The 24216-nt window shown below is 47.1% G+C and overlaps 1 protein-coding gene across 5 annotated transcripts in view; it reads right to left on the bottom strand.

The window, feature by feature from the left end:
* The window catches only part of LOC139421600 (BAR/IMD domain-containing adapter protein 2-like), a 134385-nt gene that overhangs the window by 75698 nt on the left and 34471 nt on the right, over positions 1-24216 (bottom strand). For all 5 annotated transcript variants that reach the window (XR_011635653.1, XM_071172654.1, XM_071172651.1 and 2 more), the window contains exons 2-3: positions 15239-15314; positions 6236-6322 (exon numbers count right to left, since the gene is read on the bottom strand). Coding sequence is in view for 4 of the 5 variants with exons in the window: in XM_071172654.1 (XP_071028755.1) it covers positions 6236-6322; positions 15239-15314 (163 nt within the window). In the remaining variant the exon portion in view is untranslated. The remainder of the gene's footprint in view (positions 1-6235; positions 6323-15238; positions 15315-24216) is intronic.

The raw sequence follows: 24216 nt of genomic DNA, 5'->3' as shown, positions 1-24216 counted from the left end.
TCCTACTACAGAACACCCCACAGCTGTCCTACTACAGAACACCCCCCAGCTGTCCTACTACACCCCTACAGAACAGAGCCATGAAAACCTGTCAGAATAAACAGCTTGTTGTTCATGGATCAAGGAGAGGAGAATCCTATCACAGACACTGATGTCTTCACAGAGACTGATGTCCCCAGAGTGGAGATAAAACATCGGGACTGCCAGCTGTTGCCACGGCAACTATTGTATCTGAGGGCAGCAGCTCCTGTCAACTTGTGGATCTGTAGACCTTTATAAATGGACCAGAACACAAGGAAGGAGACACGCAAGCACACACACACACACACACACACACACACACACCCTCTGAGCTGAAACCAATCCACTTTTAAGTGGAACTGAATCAAATCCACCAAGCTGCTGTCTGTCACAAAATGAAATGACTTTTTGAAATCTAATTTCGCCTTTCGCTCTCTCTCTCCTTCTCTATCCTCATCATACATCGGTCTCCTCTTTCTCTCTCCTTCTCTATCCTCATGATACATCGGTCTCCTCTTTCTCTTTCCTTCTCTATCCTCATCATACATCGGTCTCCTCTTTCTCTCTCCTTCTCTATCCTCATCATACATCGGTCTCCTCTTTCTCTCTCCTTCTCTATCCTCATCATACATCGGTCTCCTCTTTCTCTCTCCTTCTCTATCCTCATCATACATCGGTCTCCTCTTTCTCTCTCCTTCTCTATCCTCATCATACATCGGTCTCCTCTTTCTCTCTCCTTCTCTATCCTCATCATACATCGGTCTCCTCTTTCTCTCTCCTTCTCTATCCTCATCATACATCGGTCTCCTCTTTCTCTCTCCTTCTCTATCCTCATCATACATCGGTCTCCTCTTTCTCTCTCCTTCTCTATCCTCATCATACATCGGTCTCCTCTTTCTCTCTCCTTCTCTATCCTCATCATACATCGGTCTCCTCTTTCTCTATCCTCATCATACATCGGTCTCCTCTTTCTCTCTCCTTCTCTATCCTCATCATACATCGTCTCCTCTTTCTCTCTCCTTCTCTATCCTCATCATACATCGGTCTCCTCCACGTTGACAAGGTGCGAGTTGAAAATGGCACCTCATTACCCATAGGGCCCTGGTCAAAAGTGACATCCTATGTCCAGTTAAGGGTTTCTGCTTGTATTAGAGGTCGACCGATTCATCTGAATGGATGATTAATTAGGGTCGATTTCAAGTTCATAACAATCAGTAATCTGAAATTTGGACGCCGATTACATTGCACTCCACGAGGAGACTGCGTGGCAGGCTGACCACCTGTTACGCGAGTGCAGCAAGGAGCCAAGGTAAGGTGCTAGCTAGCATTAAACGTATCTTATAAAAAACAATCTTCACATAATCACTAGTTAACTACACATGGTTGATGATATTACTAGTTTATCTAGCTTGTCCTGCGTTGCATATAATCGATGCGGTGCCTGGTAATTTATCATCGAATCACAGCCTACTTCACCAAACGGGTGATGATTTAATAAGCGCATTCGCGAAAAAAGAACGGTCATTAAACCTAACCATAAACATCAATGCCTTTCTTAAAATAAACACACAAGTATATACACTGCTCAAAAAAATAAAGGGAACACTTAAACAACACAATGTAACTCCAAGTCAATCACACTTCTGTGAAATCAAAGCACAGCAAAATCAAATCAAAGCACAGCCCTCCATGTGCTCACCAGAGGTAGCCTGACTGCCATTAGGTACTGAGATTAGATCCTCAGACCCCTTGTGAGACCCCACATATGCTGGTGTGGTTGGCCCTGGGTTCCTCCTAATGCAAGACAATGCTAGACCTCATGTGGCTGGAGTGTGTCTGCAGTTCCTGCAAGAGGAAGGCATTGATGCTATGGACTGGCCCGCCCGTTCCCCAGACCTGAATCCAATTGAGCACATCTGGGACATCATGTCTCGCTCTATCCACCAACACCACGTTGCTCCACAGACTGTCCAGGAGTTGGCGGATGCTTTAGTCCAGGTCTGGGAGGAGATCCCTCAAGAGATCATCCGCCACCTTATCAGGAGCATGCCCAGGCGTTGTAGGGAGGTCATACAGGCACGTGGAGGCCACACACACACTACTGAGCCTCATTTTGACTTGTTTTAAGGACATTACATCAAAGTTGGATCAGCCTGTAGTGTGGTTTTCCACTTTCATTTTGAGTGTGACTCCAAATCCAGACCTCCATGGGTTGATACATTTGATTTCCATTGATCATTTTTGTGTGATTTTGTTGTCAGCACATTCAACTATGTAAAGAAAAAAGTATTTAATACGAATGTTTCATTCATTCAGATCTAGGATGTGTTATTTTAGTGTTCCCTTTATTTTTTTGAGCAGTGTATTTTAAACCTGCATATTTAGTTAAAAGAAATGCATGTTAGCAGGCAATATTAACATGGGAAATTGTGTCACTTCTCTTGCGTTCTGCAAGGAGAGTCAGGGTATATGCAACAGTTTGGGCCGCCTGGCTCCTTCCTAACAAAGACCGTAATTAATTTGCCAGAATTGTACATAATTATGACATAACATTGACGATTGTGCAATGTAACAGCAATATTTAGATTGAGGGATGCCACCAGTTAGATAAAATACAGAACGGTTCCATATTTCACTGAAAGAATAAACATTTTGTTTTCAAAATGATAGTTTCCGGATTTGACCATATTAATGACCAAAGCGTAATCCGTGTGTTTATTATAATTAAGTATATGATTTGATATTTGATAGAGCAGTCTGACTGAGCGGTGGTAGGCAGCAGCAGGCTCGTAAGCATTCATTCAAACAGCACTTTCCTGGTTTGCCAGCAGCTCTTAGCAATGCTGGGATGCACAGCGCTGTTTATGACTTCAAGCCTATCAACTCCCGAGATTAGGCTGGCAATACTGAAGTGCCTATAAGAACATCCAATAGTCAAAGGTATATGAAATACAAATGGTAGAGAGAGAAATAGTCCTATAATAACTACAACCTAAAACTTCTTACCTTGGAATATTGACGACTCATGTTAAAAGGAACCACCAGCTTTCATATGTTCTCTTGTTCTGAGCAAGGAACTTAAACGTAAGCTTTCTTACATGGCACATATTGCACTTTTACTTTCTTCTCCAACACTTTGTTTTTGCATTATTTAAACCAAATTGAATACGTTTCATTATTTATTTGAGACTAAATTGATTTGTATCTATTATATTAAGTTAAAATAAAAGTGTTCTGGGCCATCAGAGCCCAGGCTCTGTCGTTACCGGCCGCGACCGGGAGGTCCGTGGGGCGACGCACAATTGGCCTAGCGTCGCCCGGGTTAGGGAGGGCTTGGTCGGTAGGGGTGTCCTTGTCTCATCTCGCACCAGCAACTCCTGTGGCGGGCTGGGCGCAGTGTACGCTGGGCGCAGTGTACGCTAGCCAAGGTGGCCAGATGCACGGTGTTTCCTCCGGCGTTGGATGTGGCTTCCGGGTTGGATGTGCGCTGTGTTAAAGAAGCAGCGGCTTGGTTGGTTGTGTATCGGAGGACGCATGACTTTCAACCTTCGTCTCTCCCGAGCCCGTACGGGAGTTGTAGCGATGAGACAAGATAGTAGCTACTACAACAATTGGATACCATGAAATTGGGGAGAAAAAGGTGTAAAATTAAAAAAAATAAAAAAATAAAAATAAATAAATAAATAAATAAAGTATTGTTGTAATTGTCATTATTACAAAAATATATATTAATAATAAATAAATAAAAACGCCTGATTCATCGGTATTGGCTTTTTTTGGTCCTCCAATAATCAGTATCTGCTATGAAAAATCATAAATCGGTCGAACTCCAGCTCGTCTGATCTAAATTGATATTAATTTATTTCATTTCATATTTGTCAAATGGCTGTGTTGGTCGGGCACTTTCTCCCTGCGTTGGTCGGGCACTTTCTCCCTGCGTTGGTCGGGCACTTTCTCCCTGCGTTGGTCGGGCACTTTCTCCCTGCGTTGGTCGGGCACTTTCTCCCTGCGTTGGTCGGGCACTTTCTCCCTGCGTTGGTCGGGCACTTTCTCCCTGCGTTGGTCGGGCACTTTCTCCCTGCGTTGGTCGGGCACTTTCTCCCTGCGTTGGTCGGGCACTTTCTCCCTGCGTTGGTCGGGCACTTTCTCCCTGCGTTGGTCGGGCACTTTCTCCCTGCGTTGGTCGGGCACTTTCTCCCTGCGTTGGTCGGGCACTTTCTCCCTGCGTTGGTCGGGCACTTTCTCCCTGCGTTGGTCGGGCACTTTCTCCCTGCGTTGGTCGGGCACTTTCTCCCTGCGTTGGTCGGGCACTTTCTCCCTGCGTTGGTCGGGCACTTTCTCCCTGCGTTGGTCGGGCACTTTCTCCCTGCGTTGGTCGGGCACTTTCTCCCTGCGTTGGTCGGGCACTTTCTCCCTGCGTTGGTCGGGCACTTTCTCCCTGCGTTGGTCGGGCACTTTCTCCCTGCGTTGGTCGGGCACTTTCTCCCTGCGTTGGTCGGGCACTTTCTCCCTGTGTTGGTCGGGCACTTTCTCCCTTTTAAAATTCTTTATAATCAGAAAATTGACCAAAATCAAAGGATGTTAATCAACAAAGAAAGAAGAATATGTTGAAGGCTATAGGTGCAGATGACTGAACGGCCCACTTATGTGTCTGTAGGAGTATATCCACCCGGCACAGCCAGAAGAGGACTGGCCACCCCACATAGCCTGGTTCCTCTCTAGGTTTCTTCCTAGGTTTTGGCCTTTCTAGGGAGTTTTTCCTAGCCACCGTGCTTCTACACCTGCATTGCTTGCTGTTTGGGGTTTTAGGCTGGGTTTCTGTACAGCACTTTGAGATATCAGCTGATGTATGAAGGGCTATATAAATAAATTTGATTTGATTTGAGTACTGACAAGAAGGCACACAAAGGTATGTACAAATGGTATTGGTTTGTCACATAACCTACATGTGATCTGCATTACATTATCATTACATTTGTATGAATGGTTTCTCTAAAACCTTCTAGCAGCAGTCCTCTTCCTCCTCTCTGACCGCTTCAACGAAGATCCCAGAGGTCTCTACGTTACGGACAAGATGTGTGTATGAAAACCAGTCAGAAGTGAACAATGTTTTCATTCACATTTACCACAATAACAAGGTTTGAATACGGTCATGTGCACGTTTTGTTACTCATCTGTATAATTCATATTTTTGTTTTCTCAGACTTCACCCTCCCTACATCCCTACATCGCTGATGAATAGAACTGGAAACCTGTTCCATCATCATGCACTGACAAATCCTTCTGGCTGTGGAGACAAAGGACATCAACACATTAACATGCCAGAGGAGAAACTGATTGAACTTGGAGTTCTGCTGTGAGTTTACCTCATATTTACATTTTTTTATTCTGCTTCTACACTACAATCATAAAACACTCAAATATTCTGTTATTGTTATGCATATTAGTAATAATAATAGTGGTGGGTAAAAAAAATATTACCCAAAAAGGTTCTTTGAGGAACCATTAAGGGGGTTCTTTGAGGAACCATTAAGGGGGTTCTTTGAGGAACCATTAAGGGGGTTCTTTGAGGAACCATTAAGGGGGTTCTTTGAGGAACCATTAAGGGGGTTCTTTGAGGAACCATTAAGGGGGTTCTTTGAGGAACCATTAAGGGGGTTCTTTGAGGAACCATTAAGGGGGTTCTTTGAGGAACCATTAAGGGGGTTCTTTGAGGAACCATTAAGGGGGTTCTTTGAGGAACCATTAAGGGGGTTCTTTGGGGAACCATTAAGGGGGTTCTTTGGGGAACCATTAAGGGGGTTCTTTGAGGAACCATTAAGGGGGTTCTTTGAGGAACTGAGAGGTTCCCCCACAGTTCAATTTGAAGAACCCCTAAAGGATCTTCCAGGAAGCTTTTCATTTTAGAGTGTAGGAGTGACCCCACAACGCTGCCTGCGTGGAAAACAAAGACTGGGTCGTCTCTCTACAGACCTGACATTACTGTGACACAAACACAGGAAGTGACTGTGTGTGTGTTGGCCAGCAGGAGAGCCCAGTTAACAGCCCCCTTTAGGTCCAGAGAAGGGAAAGAGATATGTAGCAGCTGATAGACACGGACAAACGGACTTACAGTACAAACACTAAGACAAGCATTGGCCAGCACTGAATACCCCTTTAGGTCCAATGGACAGGCGGGACCCAACATCCTGACAGCTGATTGGCTACTACTCACCCATGTCCTTGGATCCCTGGCTCTCACTGGCTAGCTCTCCCATCCTCACCAGGGCATCAAAGTAGCCCTTAGCAGCAAACGTCACATCTGGGGACAGAGGAAGAACAGCATGAGATCAGGGTCAGAGGTAGAGAGGTAGAGGGCAACTCCGTGGCCTATAAAGACGCACACATCCTCACGTCGAGAGAGAAGATGATGCTATAGAGAGTAATGGTGTTTCTCATGTGGAGAGAGAGGACGATGCTATAGAGAGTAATGGTGTGTCTCATGTGGAGAGAGAGAGAGAGAGGACAATGCTACAGTAGTAATGGTGTGTCTCATGTGGAGAGAGAGAGAGAGAGAGAGAGAGAGGACAATGCTACAGTAGTAATGGTGTGTGTCATGTGGAGAGAAAGAGAGGACAATGCTACAGTAGTAATGGTGTGTGTCATGTGGAGAGAGAGAGAGAGAGGACAATACTACAGTAGTAATGGTGTGTGTCATGTGGAGAGAGAGAGAGAGAGAGAGAGGACAATGCTACAGTAGTAATGGTGTGTGTCATATGGAGAGAGAGAGAGAGAGAGAGGACAATGCTACAGTAGTAATGGTGTGTGTCATGTGGAGAGAGAGAGAGAGGACAATGCTACAGTAGTAATGGTGTGTGTCATATGGAGAGAGAGAGGACAATGCTACAGTAGTAATGGTGTGTGTCATATGGAGAGAGAGAGAGAGAGAGGACAATGCTACAGTAGTAATGGTGTGTGTCATGTGGAGAGAGAGAGAGAGAGAGAGAGAGAGAGAGGACAATGCTACAGTAGTAATGGTGTGTGTCATGTGGAGAGAGAGAGAGAGAGAGGACAATGCTACAGTAGTAATGGTGTGTGTCATATGGAGAGAGAGAGAGAGAGAGGACAATGCTACAGTAGTAATGGTGTGTGTCATGTGGAGAGAGAGGACAATGCTACAGTAGTAATGGTGTGTGTCATATGGAGAGAGAGAGAGAGAGAGAGAGAGAGAGAGGACAATACTACAGTAGCTAGCTGGATCCTGAACAACATGTTATTATGGGCTGTGTAGTGCAGCTAGCTGGATCCTGAACAACTTGTTATTATGGGCTGTGTAGTGCAGCTAGCTGGATTCAACCTAGACCAGACCTCTGCTGTGGCTGTCAACACTCACAGGGGACTGACAGGCTGTGAGAAGTGAGAACCAGAGTGGGCCAAAGTCAGACACCACTGTTGCCTGCCAACCTGCCGCTCCCCAAACAGGCTGACAGAAGCAGTGGCCAACTCTGGCCCCGAGTCTGACTGAACATGAACAAACCAGCCCACTATCCATCATCACTGACAGTGGACAAGTAGACTGGCTGACTGGCAGCAGCGGTGGCTAACTCTGGTCCGCCTGAACAACTCCTCACTTGTCATATCCAGCCCAGCCACGTCCAGCCCAGCCCCGCCCAGCCCAGCTCCGCCCAGTCCAGCTCCGCCCCGCCCAGCCCAGCCCAGCCGGTAGGGGGATCTGGGTTCAGATGGATATTGTTCTGGATTGGAAGTTACAGCCTGCCTTGTGGAAGGGCTGGAGCACTGGTTGGTATTAGCTGTATTGATTGACAGTAGAGATCAGATGAGGATGGAGTAGGTTTGTTAACTCTTTAAGGGTGATTGATTAGTAACAGGCCTTTTCTAGTTTCAAGCCCCCATGTAGTGTTTTCATTTGATTTTTGTATCATCACTGTTTGTCTAATACATCTCTGTTTATTTCATGACAATAACAAATATATATGTAATACTTTATTTCCTTTTGCCTCCTTGTGCCTCCTTGTGCCTCCTTTTGCCACTGAAATGCTCAGTCTGATTATGTGGGAGTGTTGATATAAATGTCAATATATATTTGTGTCTGCAGGGGGGGTTTTGTGTGTGTGTGTGTGTGTGTGTGTGTGTGTGTGTGTGCGCGCACGCCCTCTTCAACACACAGCTAATAGTGGGCAGTGTGTGTGTGTTGGGGTAGATTAGCAGAGTTACTTTACTTCCTTCCAACGTAATGTAGAGGGACAGACAGGACCAACGTAATGTAGAGGGAGAGACAGGACCAACATAATGTAGAGGGACAGACAGGATCAACATAATGGAGAGGGACAGACAGGACCAACGTAATGTAGAGGGACAGACAGGACCAACAGAATGTAGAGGGACAGACAGGACCCACATAATGTAGAGGGACAGACAGGACCAACATAATGTAGAGGGACAGACAGGACCAACAGAATGTAGAGGGACAGACAGGACCAACATAATGTAGAGGGACAGACAGGACCCACATAATGTAGAGGGACAGACAGGACCAACGTAATGTAGAGGGAGAGACTGGACCAACATAATGTAGAGGGACAGACAGGACCAACGTAATGTAGAGGGACAGACAGGACCAACAGAATGTAGAGGGACAGACAGGACCCACGTAATGTAGAGGGACAGACAGGACCCACATAATGTAGAGGGACAGACAGGACCAACATAATGTAGAGGGACAGACAGGACCAACATAATGTAGAGGGACAGACAGGACCAACAGAATGTAGAGGGACAGACAGGACCAACATAATGTAGAGGGACAGACAGGACCAACATAATGTAGAGCAGGGGTGTCAAAGTCAAATGGACGGAGGGCCAAATAAAAAAATCAGCTACAAGACGAGGGCCGGACTGTTCGAATGTTCATTGAAAAAATTTTAAATGACGCATATAGTCTAGTGAACCTAATTGAACCTACTGAAAACCTAACAAATATATTACAATATGATCAGATAAATAAAGCAATATTTTCTTATGGCTCTGTCAGTAATCTTTAATTTTCAACAGACACAAAAGACAAATTTCCTTTATATAAATATCCCCATAACATGAACATTAAATGAAAGAAACCGGTATTCAAGGCACCATCAGTAGACTATATTTTCTATTTTAGCAAAAGTGGGCTAAATTTACTTCAAAGAAAAAACAATAATAGCAATTTTCTATCATCCACTCAACTGAAATATTTTTAAAATATAATTGGATTGAAATACAAAAAAATAAAGTGCAAAAATCTATTAATCAAAAACAACACTTTGTTTAAGGAGAAGTAACATGCAGTGAAAACAAATATTAAATTTTAACTTTTAAACTTGAACTGAGTAAAAACTCTAAATATGTGATTGCACAGTAATGTTCACTTGTTTGAGGTTGAGGGTGATACTTGGTGGTGTCCCATCTTTTCCACAAGTTCATCAATGTTCGGGGTAAGGCTCTGAGCTGAAGAAATCCTCAGAATTGAGTGGAGGTGTTCAGCAGTAAGTCGACTTCTGTGTGATGTTTTGTTCAGGTTCATCAAAGAAAACAGTTGTTCACACAGGTATGTGCTGCCAAACATAGACAACGTTTGAGCAGCCTGGATGCGCAGCTGGGGCATTGTGCCGGGGAGGAAACGGGCGAACTCCGCAGCACCCACTGCCGCATATTTTGCCCTCAGTGCATCATTGCATTGGAGGTCAATCAACTCCATTTGGAGGTTTGGTGGTGAGCTTTCCACGTCAACAGCAAATGGGTTACCGAGCAGTTCCAACCTGCTTTTTTGTGCTTCAAAGTCAGCAAATCGGCGTCGAAAGTCAGCGGCAAGCATACCTATTTTATCAGCCAACTGTGTGCTCGGGAACGCACTGGTAGAGAGCTTCTCTTTCATGGTCTGGCAGCTGGGAAAGTGGCTCAAATTTTCTTTCCGCATCTGCGTCTCCCACAGAGTCAGTTTGGTTTTAAATGCCTTCACTGTACTGTACATATCAGAGATGACACGATCCCGACCCTGCAGCTGCAAGTTTATTGCATTCAGATGACTCGTAATGTCACACAGAAAAGCCATTTCACACAGAAACATTTCGTCTCGGAGTTGTGTTGTGTCTTTCCCTTTGCTGTCCAAGAACAGACAAATCTCCTCACGAAGCTCGAAACATCTTTGAAGCACCTTTCCCTGGCTTAGCCATCGCACCTCTGTGTGATAAGGCAAATCACCATGCTCCGTTTCTAACTCCGTCAGAAATGCCTTGAACTGGCGGTGATTCAAACCTTTGGCTCATTACATGCTCCATTTTCAAGGCTTTACCGCACAACGCTTCCTGGTGTATGATACAATGATAAGCTGTCAGCTCACCTGTCGCGTTTTCCTCTTGCATCTTTTCCCGTATCTTCGCCACCAGTCCGCTCCTGTGTCCACACATCGCAGGTGCTCCGTCGGTTGTCAAACCCACGAGTTTTTCCCAAGGCAGCTCCATCTCATTTACACATCTTGACACCTCTTCATACAAATCATGCCCCGTAGTTGTGCCATGCATAGGACGTAAAGCCAAAAACTCCTCTGTCACGCTTAGGTTGGAGTCCACTCCGCGGATGAAAATTGACAACTGGGCAATGTCAGAAATGTCGGTGCTCTCATCCACAGCCAAGGAATATGCAATAAAATCTTTTCCCTTTTTCACAAGCTGCTCTTTTAGATTGATGGACAACTGGTCTACTCTCTCGGCAATGGTGTTTCTGCTCAGACTCACATTTAAAAAGAGTTGCCTTTTTTCTGGGCAAACTTCGTCACAAACTTTAATCATGCAGTTTTTGATGAAATCCCCCTCCGTAAATGGCCGGGCTGATTTAGCGATCTCTTCTGCCAAAATAAAACTGGCCTTGACAGTTGCGTCCGCGTGTGTGTCCGCGTGTTTCGTTTCATAATGTCGTCTCAGATTATACTCTTTCAGTACCGCCACACTTTCTCCACACAGAAGACACACAGGTTTTCCAGCTACCTTCGTGAACATATACTCCGACTCCCACCTTGTTTGAAACCCCCGGTTCTCAGTATCCACCTTCCGTTTTGCCATTTTTGATGGGTATCTGAAAGTTAATTTTACTGTGATGCTGACGACTGCTGTGCCAATAAATATTGAAATGAAGCAGCCTACTGCTCGGTGCGTCACCTTTGCATTGTGGGAAATGTAGTATTGGTGCGTGTAAAAGATCTGCGGGCTGCCGGCTTGCTGCGGGCCGGTTCTAATAATAAATCAAGATCATCCCAGGGGCCGTAAAAAACCTTCTTGCGGGCCGGATGTGGCCCGCGGGCCTTGACTCACTAACATAATGTAGAGGGACAGACAGGATCAACATAATGAAGAGGGACAGACAGGACCAACAGAATGTAGAGGGACAGACATGACCAACATAATGTAGAGGGACAGACAGGACCAACATAATGTAGAGGGACAGACAGGACCAACATAATGAAGAGGGACAGACAGGACCAACAGAATGTAGAGGGACAGACAGGACCAACAGAATGTAGAGAGACAGACAGGACCAACGTAATGTAGAGGGACAGACAGGACCAACGTAATGTAGAGGGACAGACAGGACCAACAGAATGTAGAGGGACAGACAGGACCAACAGAATGTAGAGGGACAGACAGGACCAACATAATGTAGAGGGACAGACAGGACCAACAGAATGTAGAGGGTCAGACAGGACCAACGTAATGAAGAGGAACAGACCAGAGGATTAGGGCCTATAACTGGGCAGCAGACAGTGGGTGGGGAGAGAAGGGGCAGACAGGGTAGTGATCCACCACTTCCTAGCTACCTTAAAGAGAGGACACCATCTACTCAGGGGTAGGATGCAACTCCCTTGACATGCAGAATTCCAAATGGACTCCTATAGCCCCAGTCCCAGCCCCCAGTCCCAGCCCCCAGCCCCTCCCAGCCGCAGCCCCAGACCCAGTCCCTCCCAGTCCCAGTCCCCAGTCCCCAGTCCAAGCCCCAGTCCCCAGCCCCCAGTCCCAGCCCCCAGTCCCATCCCCCAGTCCCAGTCCCCAGTCCCCAGTCCAGTCCCCAGTCCCCAGCCCCAGTCCCCAGTCCCCAGCCCCCAGTCCCAGCCAACAGAAGAGTCCTGTCCAGGGGGTGAACTTGTACACCAAGCTGCCTCACGTTACAAAAACAAGACAGGCTCCTGCCCTATGGACCGTTGAGGCTCAGACTAAAGCTTAGTTACTTACTACTGACTAACACGACCATATGGGTTTACAGCATATGTCCACCCACGCCCCCTCCTCTTCACTCACCTCTTAATGGCCTAACTGGCCTGGGCCAATCCTCCACGTCTCCCTATTAGACCTGCCCAGCCTACCAAGAACAGATAAACTGGCCTGGACCAATCCTCCAGGTCTCCCTATTAGACCTGTCCAGCCTACCAAGAACAGATCAACTGGCCTGGGCCAATCCTCCACGTCTCCCTATTAGACCTGCCCAGCCTACCAAGAACAGATCAACTGGCCTGGGCCAATCCTCCAGGTCTCCCTATTGGACCTGCCCAGCCTACCAAGAACAGATCAACTGGCCTGGGCCAATCCTCCAGGTCTCCCTATTGGACCTGCCCAGCCTACCAAGAACAGATCAACTGGCCTGGGCCAATCCTCCAGGTCTCCCTATTAGACCTGCCCAGCCTACCAAGAACAGATAAACTGGCCTGGGCCAATCCTCCAGGTCTCCCTATTAGACCTGCCCAGCCTACCAAGAACAGATAAACTGGCCTGGACCAATCCTCCAGATCTCCCTATTAGACCTGCCCAGCCTACCAAGAACAGATAAACTGGCCTGGACCAATCCTCCAGGTCTCCCTATTAGACCTGCCCAGCCTACCAAGAACAGATAAACTGGCCTGGACCAATCCTCCAGATCTCCCTATTAGACCTGCCCAGCCTACCAAGAACAGATAAACTGGCCTGGACCAATCCTCCAGGTCTCCCTATTAGACCTGCCCAGCCTACCAAGAACAGATAAACTGGCCTGGACCAATCCTCCAGGTCTCCCTATTAGACCTGCCCAGCCTACCAAGAACAGATCAACTGGCCTGGGCCAATCCTCCAGGTCTCCCTATTAGGCCTGCCCAGCCTACCAAGAACAGATCAACTGGCCTGGGCCAATCCTCCAGGTCTCCCTATTAGACCTACCAGGAACAGATAAACTGGCATGGGGTGAAGGGGGGGGTCAGAGACCAGCCAGTCAGAGGAGGAGCTAGACCCCCCTGACCCACCAACCCACTGCAGAGGGCAGACTCCTTCATGGGTTATTATCCCACTGCAGAGGGCAGACTCCTTCATGGGTTATTATCCCACTGCAGAGGGCAGACTCCTTCATGGATCATTATCCCACTGCAGAGGGCAGACTCCTTCATGGGTTATTATCCTGCTGCAGAGGGCAGACTCCTTCATGGGTTATTATCCCACTGCAGAGGGCAGACTCCTTCATGGGTTATTATCCCACTGCAGAGGGCAGACTCCTCATGGATTATTATCCCACTGCAGAGGGCAGACTCCTCATGGATTATTATCCCACTGCAGAGGGCAGACTCCTCATGGGTTATTATCCCACTGCAGAGGGCAGACTACTTCATGGGTCATTATCCCACTGCAGAGGGCAGACTCCTTCATGGGTTATTATCCCACTGCAGAGGGCAGACTCCTTCATGGGTTATTATCCCACTGCAGAGGGCAGACTCCTCATGGATTATTATCCCACTGCAGAGGGCAGACTCCTCATGGGTTATTATCCCACTGCAGAGGGCAGACTACTTCATGGGTCATTATCCCACTGCAGAGGGCAGACTCCTTCATGGGTTATTATCCCACTGCAGAGGGCAGACTCCTCATGGATTATTATCCCACTGCAGAGGGCAGACTCCTCATGGGTTATTATCCCACTGCAGAGGGCAGACTCCTTCATGGGTCATTATCCCACTGTAGAGGGCAGACTCCTTCATGGATTAGTATCCCACCAAGTTATCTGGATATATTCAGTGTTGAGGAGACAGTGATAGACTCTTCTGTCAGCTAATGTGTTCTTGTGTCAGTGGTGTGTATTGGGGGTGTTGACAGACCTGACCTACGGTACAAAGTGAGAGATATCTGAGCAAGTTAGGTTCAACTACACTCTGTCCTCTGTGTGATAAGTCCATCTGTACTCGTCTGCTCTCCTAAACCTCTTTAGTAAAACCAAAGAGTGAGCTAACACACACACACACTTCCATTGTCTATCAGATCTTTTATAGTGAACTGTCTATCACTCCACCAGAGGTACACAGTGCTCCATCTCTGCTCTGATTAGGACCCAGCTGTTAATTGTACTGCTGCTCTGCTCTGATTAGGACCCAGGCGTTGATTGTACTGCTGCTCTGCAACACACCTCTCTGTCTGAGTCCCAAACAACACCCTATTCCCTCTAAGCTAAAGTTGTGCACTATGTAGGGAACAGGATACCGTTTGGGAAACATCCTCACTCCTGAGGCTGTGCCAGGGGTTGCAGACCAGATGATAAGACTGGCTGTATGACTGCTACGGTGTCAGGATGAGAAATATCATCTCTTTCTTTAAATGAGACGGCACAAAGAAGACTGGTGACTGGCTGCCTAGACCTGGAGAGGAGAGGGAGAGGAGTGGGAGGAGAGGAGAGGAGAGAGTGAGAGCAGGAGGCTGGTGACTGGCTGCCTAGACCTGGAGAGGAGAGGGAGAGGAGTGGAAGGAGAGGAGAGGGAGAGGAGTGGGAGGAGAGGAGAGAGTGAGAGGCTGGTGACTGGCTGCCTAGACCTGGAGATGAGAGGGAGAGGAGTGGGAGGAGAGGAGAGAGTGAGAGCAGGAGGCTGGTGACTGGCTGCCTAGACCAGGAGAGGAGAGGGAGAGGAGTGGGAGGAGAGGAGAGAGTGAGAGCAGGAGGCTGGTGACTGGCTGCCTAGACCTGGAGAGGAGAGGGAGAGGAGTGGGAGGAGAGGAGAGAGTGAGAGCAGGAGGCTGGTGACTGGCTGCCTAGACCTGTAGAGGAGAGGGAGAGGAGTGGAAGGAGAGGAGAGGGAGAGAGTCAGAGCAGGAGAAAGAGAGAGCGAGGTGAGGAACAGATGACAAACAGAGAAGAGAAGAACAGGCCACAGAACCAGATTAGAGGAGAAGAAGAATAGAACACTCACTGGATAGGGCCTTCTCATAGCTCTTCCCCATGGCAACGAAGTTCCGCAAGCAGGGGTTGAACTGTTCCATGATGGACTGAAAGAGAGAGAAGGGAGGGGAGTTTGTTAGAGGAGAAACAGACAATGACAGTAGAACAAGCAGGCACACTACTAGAGTGCCCATAAATACACACACACACACAGGCTTGCCCACTTGCTTGCCTACACACGCGTGTGCTTGCCCACACACATAATAAACAATCGTAGGGACACAGCACTTCTCAATTTCTAGAATAACCCTGTTGAATCAATAGTCCACCTACAGTGCTTTTCAACATGTTCTGTTATCAATGACTGTAGCAGGGGAGGAGAGGAATATGGAGGAGAGGGAGGACCATTGATTATGGAGGTGGAATGAGAGAGACTGCAGAGGACTGAAATAATGCCGTGGTCTTTCTGCATAGTGTTACATGGAAAGCCCAGTGGAGGCTGCGAAGAGGAGGACAGCTGGAACGGAGTAAATGGGATGGCATCAAACAAGCGGAATCCCATTCCCCTCATTCATCTCCAGTCATTACAACGAGCCCCTCCTCCCCAAGATGCCAACAACCCCCTGTGATGGAAACAGAGGTGTGTGTGGATAAGGAATAACAATGTCCACTATATATACACAGAATAACATGCCCAGTCTTCTCTCTACAATGACAATGCAACCATTACTACAAACATGGAGCAGGCTTGACATCTCCCATCCACACCTCCTCCTCCCTCCCTCCCTCCCTCTCTCTCATCCTCCTTCCAGGGTTTCTTCCAATTAGTCCAGTCCCAGTCTGACAGGTGTGTAAAGACAGCTACTCCAAGCAGTCCCCCTGCTTCCTCAGTCCCTGTCCATACTGCTGGCAGGTCCATTGTACTGTACCTTACTCTGCTGTACTTCTCCAATTATAATACCCTGCAATGGTACCAATGTGTTCCAGGGTGAAAAATCCTTCAGTATCTGCACACCATAATGTGTAAACCACTACAGTTTGGCAAGTCATTTGTGATTCCCTACATCCGTGTAGCCTGTTAAACCAAGGTCAGTGCAGTTGCTCTTCAGGTCCACTAACTCCCTCCCTGAACACTGATTGGCTGACACCAGTTCCCTGGGCACTGATTGGCTGACACCAGAGGTCACCTTCCTGGTTCTGCCAAACTTTCTGAACGTTCAGTAAAACTGGGTCTGGGGGGAACGGACTGGAGGAGAGAGACTTATCGGGATGGAGCAAAACAGTGTACAGGGCCAGGAGTGGTGGCTCAGCGTTATCAGCATCTGCAGCAAACAGACACTCACACACACGCAGACAAGTACACACACACACACGCGCGCACACTAGAGATCGACCGATTAATCGGTATGGCCGATTAATTAGGGCCGATTTCAAGTTTTCATAACAATCGGAAATCTGTATTTTTGGGCGCCTGATTTTTTTGTATACCTTTATTTAACTAGGCAAGTCAGTTAAGAACACATTCTTATTTTCAATGACAGCCTAGGAACAGAGGGTTGACTGCCTTGTTCAGGGACAGAATGACAGATTTTCACCTTGTCAGCTCAGGGGATCCAATCATGCAACCTTACAGTTAACTCGTCCAACGCAATAACGACCTGCCTCTCTCGTTGCACTCCACAAGGAGACTGACTGCCTGTTGCGCGAATGCAGTAAACCAAGGTAAGTTGCTAGCTGGCATTAAACTTATCTTATAAAAAACAATCAATCATAATCACTAGTTAACTACACATGGTTGATGATATTACTAGATATTATCTAGCGTGCCTTGAGTTGCATATAATCTGACTAAGCATACAAGTATCTAAGTATCTGACTGAGCGGTGGTAGGCAGAAGCAGGCGTGTAAACATTCATTCAAACAGCGTTTTGCCAGCAGCTCTTCGTTGTGTGTCAAGCATTGCGCTGTTTATGACTTCAAGCATATCAACTCCCGAGATGAGGCTCATGTAACCGAAGTGAAATGGCTAGCTAGGTAGCGCGCGCTAATAGCGTTTCAAACGTCACTCGCTCTGAGCCTTCTAGTAGTTGTTCCCCTTGCTCTGCATGGGTAACGCTGCTTCGATGATGGCTGTTGTTGTTGTGTTGCTGGTTCGAGCCCAGGGAGGAGCGAGCGAGGAGAGGGACGGAAGCTATACTGTTACACTGGCAATACTAAAGTGCCTATAAGAACATCCAAAGGTATATGAAATACAAATGGTATAGAGAGAAATAGTCCTAAAATTCCTATAATAACTACAACCTAAAACTTCTTACCTGGGAATATTGAAGACTCATGTTAAAAGGAACCACCAGCTTTCATATGTTCTCATGTTCTGAGCAAGGAACTTAAACGTTAGCTTTCTTACATGGCACATATTGCACTTTTACTTTCTTCTCCAACACTTTGTTTTTGCATTATTTGAACCAAATTGAACATGTTTCATTATTTACTTGAGGCTAAATTGATTTTATTGATGTATTATATTAAGTTAAAATAAGTGTTCATTCAGTATTGTTGTAATTGTCATTATTACAAATAAATAAATTGGCCGATTAATCGGTATCTGCTTTTTTGGTCCTCCAATAATTGTTATCGGTGTTGAAAAATCATAATCGGTCGACCTCTAACACACAGGCGCACACACACACAGGCAGGCGCACACACATGCACACAGACAGAGAGCGTCAGAGTGAGTATCAATCTAACTGATTTTATAATGCCCTTTTTCACAAAGTGCTTATACAGAACACATGAAGTAGAATAGATAGGAAGATAACTACTGCTGCTGCTGAAACACAGCCCTGCCTGAGAGCACTAGATCTAACAGTACGGCAAACAGACATCTTCACAGGCAGATGAAGGTTGATGTATTCAATGAAAAGGAGAGCCAGAGGCAGGCTTAGGTGGGTTCCATGCAGAAAACAGATGTTCAGGAAAGAGAGTGGGGACCATCTTACAGGGAATGATCATCGTCTCAGGTAGACCGAGACATCGAGATGTTACAGTAAGGTGAAGGATCCTCCTCACAGGGAGATCAAGGTTGATACTCTATATTGTTATTCCATGCAAGCAGGAATAATGCTGCAGGTAGAACACAGATGGAATTATAACGCTGCAGGTAGAACACAGATGGAATTATAACGCTGCAGGTAGAACACAGATGGAATTATAACGCTGCAGGTAGAACACACAGACGAAATTATAACGCTGCAGGTAGAACACACAGACGGAATTATAACGCTGCAGGTAGAACACACAGACGGAATTATAACGCTGCAGGTAGAACACACAGACGGAATTATAACGCTGCAGGTAGAACACACAGACGGAATTATAACGCTGCAGGTAGAACACACAGACGGAATTATAACGCTGCAGGTAGAACACTCAGATGAAATTATAACGCTGCAGGTAGAACACAGATGGAATTATAACGCTGCAGGTAGAACACAGATGGAATTATAACGCTGCAGGTAGAACACAGATGGAATTATAACGCTGCAGGTAGAACACAGATGGAATTATAACGCTGCAGGTAGAACACAGATGGAATTGTAATGCTGCAGGTAGAACACAGATGGAATTGTAATGCTGCAGGTAGAACACAGATGGAATTGTAATGCTGCAGATAGAACACAGATGGAATTGTAATGCTGCAGGTAGAACACAGATGGAATTATAATGCTGCAGGTAGAACACAGATGGAATTATAATGCTGCAGGTAGAACACAGATGGAATTATAACGCTGCAGGTAGAACACAGATGGAATTATAATACTGCAGGTAGAACACACAGATGGAATTATTATCCTACAGGTAGAACACAGATGGAATTATAATCCTACAGGTAGAACACACAGATGGAATTATAATAATGCAGGCAGAACACAGATGTATCTCTGTTTTATGTCAGAGACACACCATTATACTAATTGGTTTAGAGTCTTACTCAAAGTCCCCGGGGAGCAGAGGTCTACGGAGGTAACCAGCCATAATTCCATCTCTCTGTGTGTAAATGAGACATCTTTACTGTTTAACTATACAGTTGTTGACAATAAGGGGCACACACACAGATGTAATGACATGAAACACAGAGACTAAACTCAGCAAAAAAAGAAAAGTCCCCTTTTCAGGACCCTGTCTTTCAAAGACAATTTGTAAAAATCCAAATAACTTCACAGATCTTCATCCCATGCTTGTTCAATGAACCATAAACAATTAATGAACATGCACCTGTGGAACGGTCATTAAAACACTAACAGCTTACAGACTGTAGGCAATTAAGGTCACAGTTATGAAAACTTAGGACACTAAAGAGGCCTTTCTACTGACTCTGAAAGACACCAAAAGAAAGATGCCCAGGGTCCCTGCTCATCTGTGTGAACGTGCCTTAGGCATGCTGCAAGGAGGCATGAGGACTGCAGATGTGGCCAGGGCAATAAATTGCAATGTCCGTACTATGAGACACCTAAGACAGCGCTACAGGGAGACAGGACGGACAGCTGATCGTCCTCGCAGCGGCAGACCATGTGTAACAACACCTGCACAGGATCGGTACATCCGAACATCACACCTGCGAGACAGGTACAGGATGGCAACAACCACTGCCCGAGTTACATCAGGAATGTAGGAACTCCATCAGTGCTCAGACTGTCCACAATAGGCTGAGAGAGGCTGGACTGAGGACTTGTAGGCCTGTTGTAAGGCAGGTCCTCACTAGACATCACCGGCAACAACGTCACATGGGCACAAACCCACCGTCGCTGGACCAGACAGGACTGGCAAAAAGTGCTCTTCACTGACGAGTCGCGGTTGTGTCTCACCAGGGGTGATGGTCAGATTTGCGTTTATCTGCAAAGGAATGAGCGTTACACAGAGGCCTGTACTCTGGAGCGGGATCGATTTGGAGGTGGAGGGTCCGTCATGGTCTGGGGCGGTGTGTCACAGCATCATCGGACTGAGCTTGTTGTCATTGCAGTCAATCTCAATGCTGTGCGTTACAGGGAAGACATCCTCCTCCCTCATGTGGTACCCTTCCTGCAGGCTCATCCTGACATGACCCTCCAGCATTACAATGCCACCAGCCATACTGTTCGTTCTGTGCATGATTTCCTGCAAGACAGGAATGTCAGTGTTCTGCCATGGCCAGCGAAGAGCCCGGATCTCAATCCCATTGAGCACATCTGGGACCTTTTGGATCGGAGGGTGAGGGCTAAGGCCATTCCCCCAAGAAATGTCCGGGAACTTGCAGGTACCTTGGTGGAAGAGTGGGGTGAAATCTTACAGCAAGAACTGTCAAGTCTGGTGCAGTCCATGAGGAGAAGATGCACTGCAGTGCTTAATGCAGCTGGTGGCCACACCAGATACTGACTATTACTTTTGATTTTGACCCCCGCTTTGTTCAGGAACACATTATTCAATTTATGTTAGTCACATGTCTGTGGAACTTGTTCAGTTTATGTCTCAGTTGTTGAATCTTGTTCATACAAATATTTACACATGTTCAGTTTGCTGAAAATAAATGCAGTTGACAGTGAGAGGACGTTTCTTTTTTTGCTGAGTTTATAATGACATGAAAATAAGTGATTCCAGTACATTGCAACCAGCTGATGAGGACCTGGGGAAATCACCTCACAATCACAACAACATCCTCCAGTCCCTCAAAAATACGTGCCACACAGTTCCCCTCTGAGGAAGATAAACCACAACACTCCCCACAGGGGACCTGCTAATGTTAATTCCTCTGTCCGTCCTCTGTCCGTCCTCTGTCCGTCCTCTGTCCGTCCTCTGTCCTTATGTAAGGCATTGAGAGGAAACCTGACACACAGCTTTGTAAACAGTGGCAGAGTCCACTACAGTCCAGCAGGTCAGCAGCATGCTGGTTCTCAGAGAGACACACACATACTCCCACAGAGACACACACACGCTCCCAGAGAGACACACACATACTCCCACAGAGACACACACACGCTCTCAGAGAGACACACACATACTCCCACAGAGACACACACACGCTCTCAGAGAGACACACACATACTCCCACAGAGACACACACACGCTCTCAGAGAGACACACACATGCTCCCACAGAGACACACACACGCTCTCAGAGAGACACACACATACTCCCACAGAGACACACACACGCTCTCAGAGAGACACACACATACTCCCAGAGAGACACACACATACTCCCACAGAGACACACACACACACTCCCAGAGAGACACACACACGCTCTCAGAGACACACACACGCTCTCAGAGAGACACACACATACTCCCAGAGAGACACACACACGCTCCCAGAGAGACACACACACGCTCCCAGAGAGACACACACACGCTCCCAGAGAGACACACACACATGCTCCCAGAGAGACACACACACATGCTCCCAGAGAGACACACACACGCTCCCACAGACACACACACACACATGCTCCCACAGAGACACACACACACATGCTCCCAGAGAGACACACATGCTCCCACAGAGACACACACATGCTCCCACAGAGACACACACATGCTCCCACAGAGACACACACATGCTCCCACAGAGACACACACATGCTCCCACAGAGACACACACATGCTCCCAAAGAGACACACACTTGCTCCCACAGAGACACACACATGCTCTCAGAGAGAAGGCACAGCTGTGGGACACAAAGGGGTAGAGGTGACCCACCCTCCTAGAGAGAAGGCATGGTCTCCCCTACCACCCCGCCTCCCCTACCCACCCGGTCTCCCCAACCACCCGGTCTCCCCAACCACCCGGTCACCCCAACCACCCGGTCACCCCTACCACCCGGTATCCCCTACCACCCGGTCTCCCCTACCACCCGGTCTCCCCTACCACCATTTCCTGCTGTACTGTGTAAAATAATAAAGACATGATTCAGATCTCCTTAAAGAACATCCACTAAAGCGTGCTGCCCTGATTGACAGAGACACAGGTGGTGCACCAACTCCATAAGTACATAGTAAGAGGGTTGAGAATCTCAACATGGCTGTGTGACAGCTGGGGGCTTTGAGAGTGTCTGGGGGTCCAGTCAAACTAGACTCTCTCACAGTTCAGAACAACAACAGTGTTAGTTTACACTATGTATCAGCCTACACTAGATCTGTTGATGTAGCACAACATACCACGCATATTACGTCCATGTAAGAAACACTTTGAAAAGTCTCCCTCTCTCTCACTCCATTCTCTCTCTCCTTGTTGTGTGAGCTAATTGGAAAATGGGGCACTGAGAAGGGCACTGAGAAGAAAGTGTGTATGTCAGGGTTATTCCTGAGTCTACAGAAGCAGGTGATACTGCTCTGTGCTACATCAACATCTCCAATTAAGTCACATACAGGAAGCAAGAGAACACACCCCCCTACAGTAAAGACAGAACACACACCCCCCTACAGTAAAGACAGAACACCCCCCCCCCTACAGTAAAGACAGAACACCCCCCCCCCTACAGTAAAGACAGAACACCCCCCCCCCCCCCTACAGTAAAGACAGAACACACCCCCTTACAGTAAAGACAGAACACTACAGTAAAGACAGAACACACACCCCCCTACAGTAAAGACAGAACACACACCCCCCTACAGTAAAGACAGAAAACACACACCCCTACAGTAAAGACAGAACACACACCCCCCTACAGTAAAGACAGAACACACCACCCTACAGTAAAGACAGAACACACACCCCCCTACAGTAAAGACAGAACACACCCCCCTACAGTAAAGACAGAACACACACCCCCCTACAGTAAAGACAGAACACACCCCCCTACAGTAAAGACAGAACACACACCCCCCTACAGTAAAGACAGAACACACCCCCCTACAGTAAAGACAGAAAACACACCCCCCTACAGTAAAGACAGAACACACACCCCCCTACAGTAAAGACAGAACACACCACCCTACAGTAAAGACAGAACACACCCCCCCCTACAGTAAAGACAGAACACACCCCCCTACAGTAAAGACATAGAGGAGGAAGAACACCAGAATAGTGTGAAGGAAATCAGGCTACAGTAGGTGATCTCCTTCAAACAAAGACGTCTTGGTACCTCCGGCTCTCCTCCCTCTCCTGGATGATGTGATTAATAGACTAGCCATACGGTTCTCATTATCGCCATGTCCTCTCTGGTCCCCATACATTCCTCTGTGATGACGTAACAGTTCTGCTGTAGTCACTGTATGATGTCTGTTCATCACACACAAAATAAAATCAGTGGTTTGAGGGCTTCTTGTGAACCAGATCAACTACTGTGTATTCGTGTGCACACTGCTGTGTGAGTCAGTCACTTGGATGGGGGGGGGGGGGGTACATTGTTTTACATGTCAGTTGTGATTGAGGTGATTTCCCCAGGTCCTCATCAGCTGGTTGCAATGTACTGGGATCACTTATTTTAATGTCATTATAAACTCTGTGGGGATGCTGTGATGGTGAATAGAGGGGTGAGTGTGTGTGTGTGTGTGTGTGTGTGTGTGTGTGTGTGTGTGTGTGTGTGTGTGCGTCCTTGACTGTTGGCTAATGTGTGTGAGAAGACAGGTGTGCAGAGTGGATACAGGAGGATGGAGTCATTAACTACTGATCACAGAGTGGGTGGGTACAGGAGGATGGAGTTATTAACTACTGATCACAGAGTGGGTCAATACAGGAGGATGGAGTCATTAACTACTGATCACAGAGTGGGTCAATACAGGAGGATGGAGTCATTAACTACTGATCACAGAGTGGGTCAATACAGGAGGATGGAGTCATTAACTACTGATCACAGAGTGGGTGGATACAGGAGGATGGAGTCATTAACTACTGATCACAGAGTGGGTGGGTACAGGAGGATGGAGTCATTAACTACTGATCACAGAGTGGGTCAATACAGGAGGATGGAGTCATTAACTACTGATCACAGAGGGGTGAATACAGGAGGATGGAGTCATTAACTACTGATCAC

This window comes from Oncorhynchus clarkii, chromosome 12 (assembly GCF_045791955.1).
Source record: "Oncorhynchus clarkii lewisi isolate Uvic-CL-2024 chromosome 12, UVic_Ocla_1.0, whole genome shotgun sequence".
NCBI lineage: Eukaryota > Metazoa > Chordata > Actinopteri > Salmoniformes > Salmonidae > Oncorhynchus > Oncorhynchus clarkii.
The sequence above is the reverse complement of the archived record's forward strand: the minus strand, read 5'-3'. Positions and strand labels throughout refer to the sequence as shown.